At 40.1% G+C, this 20,415-nt stretch overlaps 1 protein-coding gene across 1 annotated transcript in view; it reads right to left on the reverse strand.

The window, feature by feature from the left end:
- HCN1 (hyperpolarization activated cyclic nucleotide gated potassium channel 1) overlaps positions 1-20,415 on the reverse strand; it is a 330,402-nt gene that overhangs the window by 67,483 nt on the left and 242,504 nt on the right. Inside the window, exon 5 of the mRNA XM_077816267.1 lies at positions 5,922-6,068. Coding sequence (XP_077672393.1) covers positions 5,922-6,068 — 147 coding nt within the window. The remainder of the gene's footprint in view (positions 1-5,921; positions 6,069-20,415) is intronic.

A 20,415-nucleotide genomic window follows, 5' to 3' on the forward strand; every position in this document is an offset into this window, starting at 1 on the left:
AATAGAAGAGAATTCCATGAAAATTTTGAAAAGTGATGGCAAGAGTTTTTTTATATAATGCAACACTTATATTTTCCATATTTTTCTCAGACTCAGAAATGACTGAGCTGAGTTTGTTCAAACTTGCACAAAAAAAAAATCATTTTTAGAGCAAGGGAAAACTTGGAAAATTTTAGCCTGAAACGTGAGCATTTGAGAGACAGAAAACAAGGAGTTAGAATAGAAACCATCGTGTGACCATTACTATAGCAGTTGCTGATGTGACTGCTATAATTATGCTGTACTTGGTGTGATTTCTTTTGTTCTCCTTACCGTGTATGAGGAAATCGTGTTTTTAGATGAATGCCTTCATCAGAAGCTACATTCATCTTGATAAATGTGCCCTGCTTAAATTATGAATGTTTGATTCTCATGCTGTGCTAAATTCAAAGTATAATAGAAAAACATAAAATTCAATAACACTTAATAAATTCTGTAAATATTTAGACTTGAATATATTCAATCGGATATTTGTTTTAACTACTATATGGATTTTGCCTTCTACAGTTGGTCACAGATGAAATGGGACATGTTCTTTAAGACCTAGAAGAATTGTACTCAGCATTTAACTGCTGAAGAGCCAATTTATGGTTGAATAGTAAAAGAACCACAAAAAACCTCAATACCTGGAATACAAAAATGTCTGTAATATAGTAACAGCTAATATATTCTTTGAAAGACCTAAACCAATCTGAATCATGTTTTTAGGGCTGAATGAGAGAGCTCCACTAGAATGCTGTCTGTCACCAGTTTTGAGAAGCCTGCTTCTGTCAATGTCATTACCACCATGTCTGTGTTCCTTTAGGTTTTGAGCCTTTAATTCAATATCGACATTTTTCCAAGAATACTTGCTACATTTTCATTAGGACATTAATCTTTCAGGTGCACAGCATAGCTCCTGATGGAAGTATTCAGCTGAAATGATATTTTCCCCGATATACAATATGTAGAAGAAAACAAATTACAACATATATTGTAGAGGCTGTGACTTCCATAGTTAACATTTCATACACTCTTACTCCATGTTTTCAGTTGCTCATAACTCTCACCTTTCAATGCTTGGTCTCTCTCCGAAAGTTACTTTTCAAGCTTGAACAAACTTGTTTGTCTTGTTTTTGAATATGTGGGTAGTGAAAAAAAAATATAAGCTTGCTGTGTTATCAATACATTTTTAACTGCTCTGTAGCTGAAAAGTCTTGTGGATAAAATTTATAATTTGTTTGAGAAATAGCCCTCATTGAGGAGAAATGCCTATGCTCTTTCCAGAAAAAAAAATTGCTTTCATTTGACTAGCTTATGACCCTTTGCAAGTTAAAAAAAAAAAAGATCACAAACAATAGATTTTTTTAACTAAAAGAAGCAACTCAGGAGCCATAGGTTTACTATCTCTGGTCTAGTCACTTTTTTCTGGACTCTCTTGTTCCTTCATAATTTTGTCTGGAATTTAGATGTCAAGGTGTTAGGAATCTTATATATTGATATAATTGGAGAGAAGAAAGGAAAACAATCCCCCTCTCGATCATGCACAGAGTAGAGTGTAGGTGTATTTTCACCATGCATTCTGCTCTTACTTTCATGAACAGCACTGCAAACAACATGAAGAGCCAGTGTAAAAAATCCAACAGAGTTTCAGATCTACAAAATAACAAATACATTTGAATATGGGTACATTGTGAGTGATGTATAACTGTAACATATTATAAAACTCCTAACACAGTCATGTAGTTGTCATCAACAAAAAGTTATGGGGCCAAATTTTGCTCTCAGTCACACAGTAACTTATGATTTCCATGGTATCATACCAGAGTAACTTTGGATTTACAGGTTTCAGAGTAACAGCCGTGTTAGTCTGTATTCGCAAAAAGAAAAGGAGTACTTGTGGCACCTTAGAGACTAACCAATTTATTTGAGCATGAGCTTTCGTGAGCTACAGCTCACTTCATTGGATTTACAGGGATGTAACTTCGTACAGAATTTGGTCTATTGTGAGGTAAGAAAGTGGCTTCTGCCAACACTTAGTATTTCTGTTGCTGACAGGAATAAGGCACTAAGGAAAAATGCATTTCAGATTTTAGGAATTCAGTTAAACACTGCTTGTGTGAATTGGGCACCATAATGAGAACGGGAGGCTCCATGTGATAATACAAATAAGCAATTATATTATAAGGTGATAGATAACAATGCTATATGTGCATCTTGCTGAAACTTAACATAGTTTACAGTTAAAAAATTGGCCTGCAGCCATTTTGAGTTCTTCTTGAAAATTGCACAAGATTTTGTAATGCATTCACATAACATGTGGTTCACTGCTAGTAGTTTAGAGATCTGACATTTATATAAGAGTGTAACATACAGTACATATAAATTGCTGTGCCGGCAGCTGGAATACTATTGTAATGAGAGCCTGGAATTTCCATGAAAACTATATTGGGAGTTTTGGGTAAACACTAGAAGCTGGTAATACATAACTTCTTCTCTAAAGATGTGCCAGATTTGAATTACCTACCTTCACTAGTGAAGAAAAACAAACTATTATTTTAATTAACTCTCTGTGAATCACTTTAATACCTACGCAAGAGAAAAATGCTACACTAGCAGGGTGACAGACTAGGTTATTTCTATGATTTATATTTTACCCAAAATGTCAGGAGCAAACACCAAAGTTAAATCTTTTCATGGGCACTAGGGAAAAAAAAATATTGTAAAAGATGAAGTGTCTTGTTTACTGCAAGCCTTGCCAAACAAAACCCCTCACACATCTTTCCAAATTGAACAGCTGCCATGAGGCACTGTAGTGAGTTATGATGTGGGGCATTCAGCATTATACCTTCCATGGTAGGAATACTAAAAGCCACTAGAACCCATGACAATTTCACAAACTGGTGGGATTATCACAATAGGTGGTTCTCTCTCCTTTCTTCCCTTCTCATGTCTCTTCTTTTCTCTACTTTCCTCCCTTTCCCTCTTCCTCTTCTGCTCTCTATCTTTCCTTCATCTTCCCCTTTTCTCTCTCTCCTGCTATGCTTCCCCGTTCCTCCTCCTTATAAGGTATCCTCTGTAGACTGCAGCCACTCGAGGGTATTAGGATCACATACACAGACTTGAGTAGTTTCAGAGTAACAGCCGTGTTAGTCTGTATTCGCAAAAAGAAAAGGAGTACTTGTGGCACCTTAGAGACTAACCAATTTATTTGAGCAGACAGTGGGGTGGGAGGAGGTATTGTTTCATGGTCTCTGTGTGTATATAATGTCTTCTGCAGTTTCCACGGTATGCATCCGATGAAGTGAGCTGTAGCTCATGAAAGCCAATCTTTAAAAAAGGGAAGAAGGAGGATCATGGGAACTACAGGCCAGTCAGCCTCACCTCAGTCCCTGGAAAAATCATGGAGCAGGTCCTCAAAGAATCAATCCTGAAGCACTTGCATGAGAGGAAAGTGATCAGGAACAGCCAGCATGGATTCACCAAGGGAAGGTCATGCCTGACTAATCTAATCGCCTTTTATGATGAGATTACTGGTTCTGTGGATGAAGGGAAAGCAGTGGATGCATTGTTTCTTGACTTTAGCAAAGCTTTTGACACAGTCTCCCACAGTATTCTTGTCAGCAAGTTAAGGAAGTATGGGCTGGATGAATGCACTATAAGGTGGGTAGAAAGCTGGCTAGATTGTCGGGCTCAACGGGTAGTGATCAATGGCTCCATGTCTAGTTGGCAGCTGGTATCAAGTGGAGTGCCCCAAGGGTCGGTCCTGGGGCCGGTTTTGTTCAATATCTTCATAAATGATCTGGAGGATGGTGTGGATTGCACTCTCAGCAAATTTGCGGATGATACTAAACTGGGAGGAGTGGTAGATATGCTGGAGGGGAGGGATAGGATACAGAAGGACCTAGACAAATTGGAGGATTGGGCCAAAAGAAATCTGATGAGGTTCAATAAGGATAAGTGCAGGGTCCTGCACTTAGGATGGAAGAATCCAATGCACAGCTACAGACTAGGGACCGAATGGCTAGGCAGCAGTTCTGCGGAAAAGGACCTAGGGGTGATAGTGGACGAGAAGCTGGATATGAGTCAGCAGTGTGCCCTTGTTGCCAAGAAGGCCAATGGCATTTTGGGATGTATAAGTAGGGGCATAGCGAGCAGATGAGGGATGTGATCGTTCCCCTCTATTCGACATTGGTGAGGCCTCATCTGGAGTACTGTGTCCAGTTTTGGGCCCCACACTACAAGAAGGATGTGGATAAATTGGAGAGAGTCCAGCGAAGGGCAACAAAAATGATTAGGGGTCTAGAACACATGACTTATGAGGAGAGGCTGAGGGAGCTGGGATTGTTTAGCCTGCAGAAGAGAAGAATGAGGGGGGATTTGATAGCTGCTTTCAACTACCTGAAAGGGGGTTCCAAAGAGGATGGCTCTAGACTGTTCTCAATGGTAGCAGATGACAGAACGAGGAGTAATGGTCTCAAGTTGCAGTGGGGGAGGTTTAGATTGGATATTAGGAAAAACTTTTTCACTAAGAGGGTGGTGAAACACTGGAATGCGTTACCTAGGGAGGTGGTAGAATCTCCTTCCTTAGAGGTTTTTAAGGTCAGGCTTGACAAAGCCCTGGCTGGGATGATTTAACTGGGAATTGGTCCTGCTTTGAGCAGGGGGTTGGACTAGATGACCTTCTGGGGTCCCTTCCAACCCTGATATTCTATGATTCTATGAAAGCTCATGCTCAAATAAATTGGTTAGTCTCTAAGGTGCCACAAGTACTCCTTTTCTTTTAGACTTGAGTAGGTTGACAATGACTTACCATCCAATAGAGGAGTACGACACAAGAACTTCTCTATATAATTGTTAAATATATAGCTTTGTTAATACTAGTTAACTCTTTCTTTCTCCCCACTCAATATCCCCCTCCACAGAACTCCATAATGCCTCCCCCATGCAAAATAAAAAACAGAACAGGCTATATCTTCCAAAAAAGGACTATGTCTTTTTTGCCATTTGATTCTTTTTGTAGTCACAGTGGGTTTGATTGTGCTTTTGTGCAGCACAGCTCTACTACCCCAAGAGGAGGCCTGTTTAGGTAATGTGTCTTAATGAATAGAGAACTGGCTTCTATTCCCAGCTCTGCCACTGGCCTTGAGTGTGGCTTTGGGCAAGTGATTTCACAGCTCCATGTCTCAGTTTCCCAATTTGTAAAATGGGATTAATGATACTGACCTGTCTTGCAAAGGACTTTGAGATCTACTGATGAAAAATGCTATGTAAGTTAATATATTATATTATATTATATTATATTATATTATATTATATTATATTATATTATTATTAGCTAGTAAACTGCTCCCCTCCTGCCCATTTTTCTAAAGCAGTTTACTTACTCCATGCGGCTAGTCTGTCTAGCATGTAGGAAGGGTGGTACCAAGGCTTCTTGCATTGCCATCCCATTTTGTTGCATCCCAACACCATCCTTGCAGAGGAGGGTATCAGGTGACTAGCCCATGCCCTGTTCACTGTGATGGAGACACAATCTGAGCAGCCCTTACTTGGTTGAACAGGAGAATAAATAGGTTTTAGTTGCCCTAACATTGTTGCATGGTCAAATAAGGGCTATGACAATATATGGGGTACATCAATGGACACAACTAATTGACCAGTTATTTGCATTTACAATTTATGCAGCAATCTAGTATAGGATTTCTGTTTCTATTCATATATTGTTGTTCATGGATAGGTGTTCAGGTACCCTGCTGACAAGTGTAGTAGAAGAACCTAAAGAGATTAAAATAGTACAGAATGGCCACAGAAATAGTTTTTTTCTTAGCATAGAAATCTCCCACGCCATGGAGGAAAATCAAGCAGAACTGTTTTTGTTTGCTTGTTTCTTTTTGTCTTACCTCCCTAAGAGGATCATTGAGCTCATTGAGAATATTGTCCTCATCAAAGATCTTGCCTTGGTAACGGTGTTCGTAGTAATCGTGGATCTTTTGGCGCATGTCAGCGGGTAACTTGTGAAATGACATGTATTGTTCCACTTGTTTGTACTAAAAAAAACCGAAAATGAAGAAGAAAGTCAATAAAAGATCAGTCCATTACTCATTTAAAATCTAAAACCATCTAAAATGCCTGTAAAATGAAACCTAAATAATGCAGTTGCTTAAAGAAAAGGAAATGCAATGTTGAAAAGCTTCTAACATACAAAGAAACACAGTATACCGATGGAAGACAGGAGACAGCACATTGATTGAAGTTGATTCTGAACACTGACAATTGATATAATGTTATTTATAAAACATATGGGTTAACAAAGAAGGCAAGTCAGAAAAAAGAACAATTGAGTCACATGAAGAGTTGATAAATGTAAAAACAGTCACAAAACAAAGAAATTATCCTTCTAAATGATCAGATTAAACAAATCTGAATTATATCTGCTTTACAAATTAACTTTCTAAACAGCAAACACAGTGTAGCCATTTGGTGATTCGTCTATAATAAGGTTTGTTTTCAAAAGGGTATTAAAACAAAGGTCATTCTAAGGAAGGCCATTGGTTAGTCCTTGACATCAGATATAAAGTAAGCCGCATATATGCTGACATGGTGTCCACTATTGCACCAATTATGGAGATGGATAACTTTCCGTTCATGATTTGTACACAGAAACTACAGTTTGTAAGGAGTGTTGTATGTACTTTATTAAGAGACCATTTTTATATACCATAAATGTGACCAATAACTTAAATAACTTATAGCGTTAAGGTTATACTGGTGGCAATGCAATCACGAACATCAAAGAAATCACCAGTTAAGATATTAACATCCATACCAACCTCAAAGCCTTGCTATCCAAACATTACAAAACCCAAATGCACTCTCAGAATCCTCATGCCAACACCAAACTCCCTTTACTTTCTAACCTCAATTAACATATAGAACTCCTCACAGTTTCACTAAATTGAATCACCTTAAATTCCAACTCAGTAAGATAGCTTCATTTACCAACAAGAGTAGTCTTATTGAAAAAAAATGATATTGTGTTATTTCTACCTCTTTAATCCTGAAGTTGGAGTTAAAGTTGTGCAATTTGAGGAACTGGATGTGTTTAAATAAGTAAACATCAAAAAGGATCTTCCTGTGGAATGGAGTATGGATTTAGAGAAATGGAGGGTGGGACTTGGAACTGGAAAGTATGCTTGGAATTAGAGCCATGGAACTAAAAGATAAGTAACCTACCTTCCGTAATCAGAGCTCTTAGAGATGTGTCATCCCTATCTGTATTCTGCTGTGGGTATGCATGTGCTCTATGTGCCTGAGACCAGAAGACTTGTGCTAGTAATTTCCATTGGTCTGGGCATGTTCTTCCTCTCCTCATGCTCTGAACCAAGTTCCTTCTCTACTGTGCATAAATTCTACAATCTGAAGCAGAGGGGAAGGAGGATGGTTACTGGAATGCACACATGGACCACACAACTCAAAGAACTCTGGTTATGGAACTTTGGTAACCTCTCTTTCTTCACGTGCTGGTCCCTATGTATATCCTGTGTGGGTGACTGACAAGAAGCACTCAAGAAGGGTGAGGGGGGAGTCTGAGGGCCCCTGCAGTATTGAAGACTGTAGGACCACTGACCCAAAGGACACATTAGCTGAGGAGATGCGTACCAGTGCGTAGTGTTTGGTGAAGGTCTGAATGGAACTCCACGTGGCTGCTTTACATATGTCAATGAATGGAACTTCCCAAAGTGAAGCTACTGAAGCAGCCTTTGCTCTGGTTTAACGGGTCTTCATTTGGCATGGTGGAGCATCAGATAACTGGTAACAGAGTAAAATACAGCCCCAAATCCACTTGGACAGTATTTAAGGAGACATCATTTGCCCTTTCATGCATTCCACAATGGCAACAAATAGCTTCAGTGATTTCCTGAAGGGATTTTTCTCTGAAGATAGAACACAAATGTCCAAGGGTATGGAGAGTCTGGTCATCATTAGCAATATGAGGTTTACGAAAAAAACACAGGTAAGTGTATAGTCTAATTTATGTGGAGGTCCAATTTAGGGCACACTTTCAAGGAAACCTTATAGAATACGGCATAGGGTCGATTGGCCAGAAGAGCCCAAGTTCGCCTACCAATCAAGCTGAAGTGATGGCCGGTAGGAAGGCAACCTACCCAGATCAATGGGATAGTGAGCATGTCAATAGTGGTTAAAATAGTGGCTTAGTTTGTGTTGAAAGGATCAAATTAAGATCCCATGAAGGACGGAATCTAATCATTGATAAGAAGGTTTTCAGTAAACCTTTCATAAACTACACACTCACTTGAAGGGTGCATCTTCAAGGTCAGCAGATAGTCCAGAATAGTGGGAACATCCATCTCCTCTGGGAACATTTGGTTAGTCGAAACAGAGAATCTTTTCTACTTGGCTAAGTAACACCGCCTGGTGGATTCTTCCTCGTGTTGCTCAGGATGGCTTTAACAGCTGCTGAATCTTTCTGCTCTGGGTTTGACAGTCATCCAAATACCAGGATGTGAAGTGAAAAGGCTCCAAATTTGTTTGCCTGACCTTGCCCTTGTCCTGCATCAGGAGGTATGGGAAAGGTTAGATGCTGATCTGTGGACAGGATGACAGATGGAGAAGAAGGGGAAACCACAATTATTTTGGCCATCTGGGAGCAATCCGGATGATCACTGCTGTATCCTGTTAGATTCTCCGGAGAACTTGATGTAAGGGTAGGATGGGAGGGAAAGGCAGACATAAACCTTTCCATCCCTGGAATTAGAAGGGCATCTTCTTTGGAGTTCTGACTTTGTGTTCCTTTGAGCAGCACATGGAGCATTTTTTCTTGTCTTGTGACACAAAAAGATTCAAAGACAGGGATCCCCATAGCTGGACTATATCTTTTATCACTGAGTTGTGGATCTCTTATTCATGTTCTGTCAAGAAGCCTCTGCTGAGACTATCCACCAGAGTGCTGTGTATTCCTGGAAGATGTACTGCTAACATGATAATCTGATGATGACTATAACAATTCCACAGGGGGATGCACCTCCTTATAAGAACAGTCATTCTGGGTCAGACCAATGGTCCATCTAGCCCAGTATCCTGTCTTCCAACAATGGCCAATGTCAGGTGCCCCAGAGGGAATGAACAGAACCGGTAATCATCAAGTGATCCATCTCTCTGTTGCTCATTCCCAGCTTCTGGGAAACAGAGGCTAGGGACACCATCCCTGCCCATCCTGGCTAATAGCCACTGATGGACCTATCATCCATGAATTTTTCTAGTTCTTTTTTGAACCCTGTTATAGTCTTGGCCTTCACAACTTCCTCTGACAAAGAGTTCCACAGGTTGACTGTATGTTGTGTGAACAAATACTTCCTTTTGTTTGTTTTAAACATGTTATAAAGAGTAGGGAGATAGATCTTTCTTCTCCTTGTTCACTGAGGTAGAATATAGTTGTCATATTGTCTGTCATCATGGAAGTGGATGAACGGAAAAGCACTTACCATTTCCAACTGCTCTCAGCTCCAGAAGAGTTATATGCATCTTGGTCTCATGAGAAGTCCACATTCCCTGAGCTGTTTCTGTGTCCAGATGAGCACCCCAACCTATAAGGGCTTCTGTGACCTATGTTTTTTGAGGAGGTGGCAAAGAAAAAGGAATTCCTATCCACACCTGTTCCCTGTCCTATCACCAAGCTAGAAAGTTTTGTGGAGCATAACTAACTTGTGTATATTGGAAGGGAGCATAACTAACTTGTGTATATTGTGCCTACTTTTGAAGCCAGGCTTGTAGACAATGAAGGTGGAGCCTCACAAACAGTGTCACATAAACAGGAGGATGAGGCATGCCTGAACCAATGTTTGTGGGTTCCTTCTGAGCTGATGACTAGGAATGTTTCTCAACTGAAATCTGTCCATAGAGAGTTAAGTTCTGGTTCTGATTGAGTCTGGAGTTGCTCCAATAAATTCTATGGGCTGTGTTGGAGTTAAAGTGGATTTTTCTATGTTCACATAGATTTGTAGCTAAAAAACTGTGCAGAGATGAGGTTGATGTCACTACTTCCCAATGAGATTTTCTTATCAGAAGCCAATGGTCTAGAGATGGAAAGAACATCAAACTGTGGCATTGTAAGTGTGCTGCCACCTTTATAAATACTCTGTGCACTGTTGCCAGTCCAAAACGAGGCACCCTGCATTAACTGTGATTCTCATCTATCATGAACCTCAGGAACCTCCTGTGGGAGGGGAGGATATTTATATGAAAATAGGCATCCTTCATGTCAACCGCCAGGAATCATTAGTTTCTATTTAGGGATATCATAGTCAATACCAGGGTGACCATCCTGAATCTTACTCTTTGGTTAAAGACATTGGGTGCCAGAGGTCTAAGATGGGTCTCCATCTTTCTTTTTTCTTGGAAATCAGCAAGTATTTGGAATAAAATCCCTTTTCCCAGTGCTGACGTGGTAACAGCTCTATGACCTCTATTGGAGTAGGGAGTGCACTTCTTGCAAGTGTATCTTCTTGCGAGAGTGGGCCCCTGAAAACAGACAGGGAAGAGAGTTTTGAAGAAGTAGGGGAGAGGAACTCTATGGCGTAACTGAAGTGGAAGACATTGAAAATGCATTTGTCTGCATCTATGGGGGGAAAGAGGCTAGTTGGACACCAAATCAAATTTTGGATATGGAAGGACATTTCAGCTCTCAAAGGTCCTATCAAAAGTATTTATTGACAGGTTGCAGTCAGAAAGAGGAGGAAGGAGGTGCACTATATTTGTGGCACTGCATCCTCTGTTGATTTCATGGCAGTTCATATGTTCTATGGTGATAGAAGGGCTGTGATATTGTCTAGGCATAATAGGTTGTCTGATGTACTTCCTCTTGAATACTGGTGTCTATATATCTAGGGAACAGAGGGTTGTCCATGAGTGCAATGACTCACCAGTGTTCTGTCTGAACAAGTTTTCTCCCTCAAAGGGCAAATCCTCCACCGCGAACTTCCCTGGCAAAACCCAGGGAATTAAGCCAGGACTCCCAGTGCATCACAATGGCAGTTTCCATCAATCTAGAGGCCGCATCTACAGTTGTTTGAAAAGAAGACCTGGATATCAGCCTACCTCCTTCAATCTGAGCCTGGAATTGTGCTCTGTCTACCTGCAGGAGCTAGTCCCTAAATTTCACAAATTTGAAGTAGTTAAAAAAACCATACTCTGCAAGCAGCACCTGATAATTCGCTATTCAGAATTGGCAGCTGGTAAATGTGAACACCTTTTAACCTTGGAGGTCTAAGCATTTAGCCTTCTGATCAGCAAGGGTAGATCTGACATGTTGTTGTCTACTCCTTTTTTTACTGGCTTGAACAACGAGGGAGTTTGGGACAGGAAGGAGTGACAGGATATAGGAACAGAAACTCTGCTCCCTTGGCTGGAACAAAGTATCTCCTTTCTGCCCTCTTAGGAGTAGGTGTGCATGTGGCTGGGGCATGCCACACCACCTTAGGCAGCTCTAAGATAGACTGGTGGACCTGGAGTGTTATTCTAACAGACCCCAACTTCAAAATGTCCAAGATATCATGAGATGACTCTTGTACTTCCTCCAGGGGAATCTGGAGGGCATCAGCAATCTTTCTGAACAATTGCTGGAACTGCTTGCAATCGTTCAGTGGAGAAAAGGCTGGGGCAACCACCTCGTCAGGAGAGGAAGACGATATGCCCGATGGTACTGGAATCAGGTTTTTCCTCCGCCCTGGGCTCTGGGAGGAGTTCAGGCTGGGCCCTCAGAGAAAGATGGTGTGCATTTTGATGCAACTGTACGCATTCTGGATAATGCATATACAGGTCCCACAATACCCAGTAAGGTCATGGGCTGAGGAGACCCACAGGGCATAGGGTACCACCAGGCCCCGGGGGAGTACCCCATTTTACACGGTTGCGGTGGACCCCAGGAGAGTCTGGATGCTCTGTCAGGGCTGACATCTCTCAGTGGAGGTGATAATAGTCCTCCCATAACAGAATCACCTGATGAGGAGAACGTTGGCTCCAACATCCGAAGTGGTTCCATCAAAACCACTGATGAAGAAATACCCCAACTTATAGGGGGGATGCAAGATCAATTTCTCTCATAACATATGATCAATGGTGTCAGGATCTCTCTTGTAAGCACCAGGTCAGATAGGAGGGGAGATTCCAGATCCAGCAGGATGGTGTATTTGTCAGCGCTTGAAGAGTCTCCTGCCTGTGAACCTTTGGTGCCAGCATGGAAGTGCATTCCAGTGCTGATGATATATGGAGTGCTTCTATGTTCTTAGCGGGTATTAGAGTTTGTACTGGTCCTAGATATATGCTTCTCTTTACTTGATCCCAATGTGGAGGAGCTCTTAGTCTTCAAAATCTGTGAGTCAAGTCCATGATCCTTATGGGCTTTTAGCTTCCTGGAACCAGATGTGAAGAATCACCCGACCTTAAGGGTGTAGGGGAATCAGCCCTTCTCTTTGAAGTGGATCTGGAGGGAGACTTTTCTCTAGGCTTTAGAGAAGGTTTCTTAGCCTTGTCCTGAGCCTAAGATGAGGAGTCTTATAAGCTGGGCAGACTCCCTGTACATCCACAGAATCATAGAATATTAGGATTGGAAGAGACCTCAGGAGGTCATCTAGTTCAATCCCCTGCTCAAAGCAGGACCAACACGAACTAAATCATCCCAGCCAAGGCTTTGTCAAGCTGAGCCTTAAAAACCTCTAAGGATGGAGATTCCACCACCTCCCTAGGTAACCCATTCCAGTGCTTTACCACCCTCCTCATGAAATAGTGTTTCCTAATATCCAACCTAGACCTCCACCACTGAAACTTGAGACCATTGCTTCTTGTTCTGTCATCTGCTACGACTGAGAACAGCCGAGCTCCATCCTCTTTGGAACCCTCTTTCAGGTAATTGAAGGCTGCTATCAAATCCCCCCTCACTCTTCTCTTCAGCAGACTAAATAACCCCAGTTCCCTCAGCCTCTCCTCGTAAGTCATGTGCCCCAGCCCCCTAATAATTTTCGTTGCCCTCCGCTGGACTCTCTCCAATTTGTCTACATCCCTTCTGTAATGGGGGGATCAAAACTGGACACAATACTCCAGGTGTAGCCTCACCAGTGCCAAATAGAGGGGAATAATCACTTCCCTAGATCTGCTGGCAATGCTCCTCCTAATACAGTCCAATATGCTGTTGGCTTTCTTGGCAACAAGGGCACACTGCTGACTCATATCCAACTTCTCATCCACTGTAATCCCCAGGCAGAGGCATCAGGCTGAGGCATTGAGGAGTGTGCCACAAGTACTACCAGAAGCTTAGCTCCAAATGAGGCCTCAGAGCATGCTCCATAAGGTGTTTTCTAAACCTGAACTCTGGCATTTGTTGGGGTCGGGGCAGGAAGGAGTGACAGATACTGCACTTGGCAGAGATGGGCTTCTACAAGATAATAGAGGCACCTCTGGTTATCATCACTAACTGGAAGGAATGGGGCCAGGAGACTCTGTTCTTGACGCCTGGAATCCTGGGCATAATTAGTGTCCCATACCGGGAAGGGTAGGTCAAAGTGGATGTCGGGCAAATACTCAGTAACTTGGCTAACTCACTTAACTAATAACTAATTAATTTTTTCTATCTATAATATTTACAGTATTTCTATTTACAGGTTCAATATTGAAGGAACAGTTCGTGGACAGTGGAGGTCTCCATCTTAGACCATAGAGTAGTAAGAAGAAACCAGAGAGGCTATCAGTCAACATCACATCTTATGCCCTTGGTTCAGAGCATAAGGAAAGGAAGACTGCAGGCATGGACCAAAAGACACTACTGGAAAAAAATCTTCGAGTCTCAGATTCCTGGAGCACATGCGTACCCCACAGCGGAATACATTTAGGGGCCAGCACTCAAAGAAGAACTAGGAAGCAGGCCTAAAGATTGGGACAGCAGTGGGACCCAAGAGTCAGAGGGTTCGCACTCCCCTTCCTTTGTATATCTTGCCTCCTGAGGTCTCCAGGCCTTCTGCCCTGTCTGCTTCATTGATTCCATAACTAAAGCCTTGCCAGCTCCTCACCCAAACTGACAACCCCCAATCCCTCGTGGGTTAATGAGAGATGAGCTGTTTTGAAAATGTAATCTGAATTACATGTGTTATGCACTTAGTGAAAACGAGGGCTAGATTTTCAACACTCACTAAGGCCTCCTCTAAAACTTTCCCTATGAAAATCATAAAGTCATCATTAAAACTGTATTATGTTAATTATCTTTCTAGTTTAAAAAATGCAACCCTGCTCCCTGAAATAAATTAAAATAATAAATTATAAACCCTAATGACCCACACATTTTTCAGATGCCACATAATAAGTTTATGTAAAATAAATAATATGTTGACAGGGAAAGAAAACAGAATTATGATTAAAAAGGGGCAGAGAAAGAAAAATCCACACAGGAAAAACAGAAAGGGGCAAAATGTAGTTATATTTTATAGCACAATTTCCCATTTTGAAGTCAAAGCCTTATACAAAGAGAATAGTTTATACAGATCTTTAGAAAAAAAAAACTCTGTCTATAATTGCCACAAGAAGAAAACCCACACTGAAATCATTTGTAAAACCCTTCAATGGAATGAAGCAGTTTAGGTCCCTAAAACACCGATGAGCCAAATCCAGCAGTGCTCTAACATAACTTGAAATCTGCATGCTAGAATAACAGTAGGAACCTATAACACCACTACACCATGCAGGAGATCATTACGATGGGTATATGCAATGCAGCAGGAAGGAAGGTAATTTGAGAATCATGGGGAGCTTCCATGTTAAGAACTGTGCGTCTTGGAACAGCATAAATCTACAGGGTTTGCAAATCCACATTTTGGAGAGCAGGGGGTAGGCCCACTCTTCATCTCCATAGCTAACTGTAGCTGGATGAAGCCCAAATATGGGAACGTCCTGATCACTGTTATGAGCATAACCCTTCTACTCCAACTTTGATTGTGAGGGCTTGTGATCACAACATCACAATCACAGGTTCAGGCCAGAAACCCTAAAGCAAGGCAGCTCTGTGCATATATTACATTAAAAATGTGAAAGCAAGATACTACAAAAAACAAGGTCTAATACCTTATGTTTACATAAGACTTTTCATCCAAAACGATACCGAAGCTATCACCTTGCACGACAATTCAACAAATCGGGGGCAGAATGCAGCAACAGTGACAACCACCTCAGCTGGCTTTAAGATTGCATAAGACCATAGAGCTTCATATTTTAAAGGCCCAATAACCTACAAGTCTAATTTAAGTTTCTCTCTCTTTCCATTTGGGGTAGGGGAAAGCTTGGAAAATATAAACTGACAACGAGGATTGAAAGTTCAATACATTGATATTTTGTGGGGGTTATTTATGTTCACCCTATAATTGACCAGTGCTGACTTTTGATACCGGTTGAGCTCACAGCCTTGGGTCCTTCAGTGTCTTGGAAGAACTGCGACTAATTCATAACTTTAGGTAGGTAACTTTGTCTGGAAGACAGGGTCTGAAAATCTGACTCTTAAAAGAAGTTTAAAAAATTGCAGTTCTCCTTTAAGTATATATTGGAGGTCTGGATTTACATGCTCCTCTGGGATTGTACAATGTAACTTTAAAATAGGAGGATTGTGCTTTCATTTCTTGTGTTTAATATTAAAATAGAAAGAAAAAATACATAAAGATCACACTCCTTTGGGACTATTTATATGTGTGTTCTCTTGACCCGCATCAAGAACATTGCCAGTGATGAATTATACATATGATAACAAGAATAACTGATAAGCCTCTTATCCATTATATAATGAGTGTTGATCATGTCAATAACTCCAGAACCAGCATCAGTGGGTATTTGTGTATTAAAATGTATATATAATCTATCTGGAGTACTAGACATGTATAGCATAAATAAGAAATAAGAAATAATCCAGTGGGAAAAAAAACTACTATGCAACTGCACCATGTAAATAATGGCATTGCATCCTCAGAGATCACTTTAAAATTCAATAATTCGTCCTTGTAATTATGTTTTTTAGAAACCAAAAGGATGTAATACAACCTATAGGGACTAAATGGATTTAAAACAAATTTGGTTAGAAAAAAAAAACCCATGGGAAATGGGGAGCATTCTCAAGGCCTTTATATGTCAAGTATCAGCTGCAAGTAGCTTCATGTTCCATAAAAAAGCAGCTTATACTGTAATTGTAGACAACTGTCTTAACCATAGAGGTGCAGTAATTGGGTTCATCTCAGGATTTCAGTAAGCTCATCATAGTTTGGTGAAGCTCAATTGAAAGAGGACTGCTCGGATCCACAGAACTGCTTAGATAAGTGCATATACATTTTTAATAAAACAGGACAAATAAGCCTTTTCTCCTTTTGCCTAATCTTCCCAGTATTATAACCTAGCCTGAGATGACTGTGCTGAACTGCATCTCAACTTGCAATCTTGTCTGATATTTCTATAACAATCTTGTCTTGTCTTGAACAGGCTATGACGAAAATGTTAAATAAAAAATCCATGCTAAAATATTTTTAGATTATTCCATTTTTTACCATTCCGAGTAGCACATGACATACCTCAGTAATGTGTTTTTATAAGCACACTATATTCAGACTGTAATATTTATTTTTAACAACTTTCTGGTGTTAATATTAGACCTTGTGAAAGGTCTTTGGTTTGATACTCAAGAGACTGAAGTCCTCTCTTTGCCCACAGAACAAATATAACATAGAGTCAATACAACTCTCTTCCTTGTGGTAAAATGTCACAAGTCTCAGTTTTTTTGCTGGAGAACCATGCAGTTCAGTCTCTATGCTCATTAAGTGCTTGACAGTAGAGTTGGTCAAAAATCAGAATTTACATCCCACAGAAAATTTCACTATTACAGCATTTATAGCATCCTGAATTGGGACAAAACTGTTGAAATATTAAATTTTTCATACAGTGGGAAATTCAGAAAAAAATGATTTAGAAATGGCTAAACATTTCATTTAGGCTCACTTAGACTTTGAAGCGTTTCTGCCTGAGCTGCTGCAGTACCTCATAGGAGTAGTTGTTTTGGTGCTCCATGGCCCCATTCTTCTCTCTGGGAGACTCCAGGACTACAACTTCAAAGATGCACCACAGCAGTTCAGCCGGAGGGCAGACTGTGACGCACCCTGGGAGTACATCTTTCCAGGGAGCCCAGAACAGAGAGAATGGGGGCATGGGCATTCGAACTTCAGCTCCCATGAAGCATTGTGGCAGCTTAAGGATGCAGTTTAATATTGAACTGAACCAAAACAAAACATTTCGACTCAGTTCAACAAACCAAAATAAAATATTTTGTTTTATTTTTCTGAAAGTAAATTTACAAATATTGGGAAAAATCAAACTTTTCACATGGAAAATTTCAATTTTGCAGAAACTGGATTTTCTTACAAAAAACCATTTGGAAATTTCCTGTCCATCTATACTATGTAGACTGCCAGTTAATACCAACCATGATATAGATACTTGGGGAACTGCCTTCGAAGTGCCAACAGATGATAAGCAATTTTCATTACTGATTTGGACCCTAGTTGAACTGGCAACTCAGAGAGGAAAGGCTCTAGTCTATGTCCTGTTATCAGTAGCCTGAGTAATAAAACTATATACTACTAAAGCTCCCAGCTCTACTAAATAAGTTAATTACTATCTTCGGAACAACATCTCTTTCTAACAGTTGGAATGTTTTGATCCCATAAATGACGGAATGTTTTGGTGAAGAACACTGTAATTAGCACAGTGTTTTCAAATGCATAATTGCTCTTGGTAAGTAAATAACAATGGAAGCAGGAGTAGTTTGTTTTTAGGATAAATAAACGTTCAGAAATATCAACCCTTAGTTAAAAACGAAACTGATATCAAAATCACATTCTCAGTTATAGCTCAGTGAAACATTTGCAATCTCCATTAAGTTTGTTTTGTATTTAATTAAAGCTTGACTGGATTGCTTTTAGGAATTATATGATGGAGACATTTTAAAACTCCAAATACAATTCTTAGAAATGTCCAGAAGAGGACATAACATTAATTTTTAAATGTAATACTTTTCATCACTGTCTTTCATTTATTGACCTTTTGTTTCTGCAAGAGCAGCAACTATAATTGTTAGAGCACCGGCTGAATATAAAGGGGAAATGTTTTCATCAATAGGAACAATGAAAAAAACAATTTTTATTTTGTTTAAAGCTGACATAACCAATTTCATTAATTAAAATATACTATTTATGAATAAGAGAAGATTTGTAAAAGTCAATAGGAAGGCTACAAAATGGGAATGCATGATTAGCATTTTTATTGAGACTACCTTGAATGGAAGCATTTTACAACAACCATACTGTTGAAACACTTTGTAAAAATTGATTTAATTAAAGTCCATATATTCCATTATTCATAACCACACAAACGGAATGTTCAGACTAGAGTTGATAAAACAATCATAATGAGTAATTTCTTTGGCAAATTTCCCTCTTTTTTGTGGGGGAGGAATTATCTGCAAACAAACTATGATTTATATTAATGTTTGCTGTTTTCACTTGTTCAACATAGGTTTGTGAATATAAATTTCAGCCAATAGACTGATTACAGAACATTAAATGGAACTATTAATGTTAGTATTCAGTAATCATGAATCAATAGCTGAGCTGTGTGATCAGCTGGGTAAGGTCACTTGACCTGAGTTTTTAGAATGTGTTGCGGGACAACTTTTGTTTCAGAATGTGGAGGAAATAGCCAGGAGGGCAATCATTTTAGATAGATTCTAGTAGGGAGGAATTGATGATGAATCTGAAGATAGAAGGCAGCGTGGGTGAAGATGATCATGAAATGATAGATTTCATGATTCTAATGAAATGAAGAAGTGAGAGTAGCAGAATAAGGTCAATGGACTTCAAAAGGGCAGCCTTTAACAAACTCAGTGAACTGATAAGTATAGTCCCACGGAAAGAAAATGTAAAGGAAAAAGGAGTTTGGCGGGTCTCAGAGACAATATTAAAAGTACAACAACAAACTGCCCAACGTATAAGAAAAATAGGAGTAACAGCAAGAGGTCAACATGACTCAATCAAAAGCTCTGTAATGATCTGAAAATCAAAAAGGAGCCCTACAAAACTAGATACATGGACAAATTGCTAAGGATAAGTACAAAACAATAGTATCAGGATGTAAAGATAAAAATCAGAAAGGCTAAAGCAAAAAATGAATTACAGCTAGCAATAGACATAAAAAGCAACAAGAAGAGGTTCTATAAATACATTACGAGTAAGAGAAAGATGAAGAAAAGTGGAGGTCCACTATTTAGAGGAGGAGGAGAAGAGTTAATAATGGATGACACCAAGAAGGAGGAGGTGTTTAATGCCTATTTTGCTTCAGTCTTCACTAAAAAGGTAAACTGTGGACACTAAACATAATTAATATTAAGAACAAGGGGCAAGGAACACAAACCAGCATAGGGAAAGAAAAGTGTAAAGTATATTCTTATAAGTTAGATATATTCAAGTAGGCAGGTCCTGACAAAATTCACCTTGGTCTACTTAAGGAACTAGCTGAAGTAATATTGGAACCATTAGCAATTATCTTCAATAATTCATTATGGACAGGTGGGGTCCCAGAGAACTGGAGATGGTAAACATAATAACTGTCTTTAGAAAGGGTAACATACAGGCCCTGATGAAATATAGACCAGTCAGCGTAACTGCAATTCCTGGACAGATACTGGAACAAATTATTAAACAATCAATTTGTAAGCACCTAGAGGATAATAGGGTGATAAGGAATAACCAACATGAATTTGTCAAGAACAAATCATGTCAAAACAACCTAATTTCCTTCTTTGACAGGTTACTGGTCTCGTGGATGTGTGTGTGGAGCTACAAACATGAACTTGATTTTTGTAAGGCTTTTGAAACAGTCCCACATGACATTCTTATAAATAAACTAAAAAATGTGGTCTAAATCAGTGGTTCTCAAACTAGGGGTGTGGCTTGTTCAGGTAAAGCCCCTGGCGGGCCAGGCTGGTTTGTTTACCTGCCGTGTCCACAGGTTCAGCCGATTGCGGCTCCCACTGGATGCTCCACACCAATGGGTGATGTGGGAAGGGCAGCCAGCACATCCCCCAGCCCGCTCCACTTCCTGCAGCCCCCATCGGCCTGGAGCAGCAAACAGTGGCCAGTGGGAGCCGCAATTGGCCGAACCTGCAGATGCGGCAGGTAAACAAACTGGCCCGGCCCGCCAGGGGCTTTCCCTGAACAAGGAGTGCCTCTAGTTTGAGAGCCACTGGTCTAAATGAAATTACTTTAATGTGGTGCACGACTGGTTGAAAAAGCTTAGTTAAATAGTGGT

The sequence above is a fragment of the Eretmochelys imbricata genome, chromosome 5 (assembly GCF_965152235.1).
Source record: "Eretmochelys imbricata isolate rEreImb1 chromosome 5, rEreImb1.hap1, whole genome shotgun sequence".
In the NCBI taxonomy this organism is placed as follows: domain Eukaryota; kingdom Metazoa; phylum Chordata; order Testudines; family Cheloniidae; genus Eretmochelys; species Eretmochelys imbricata.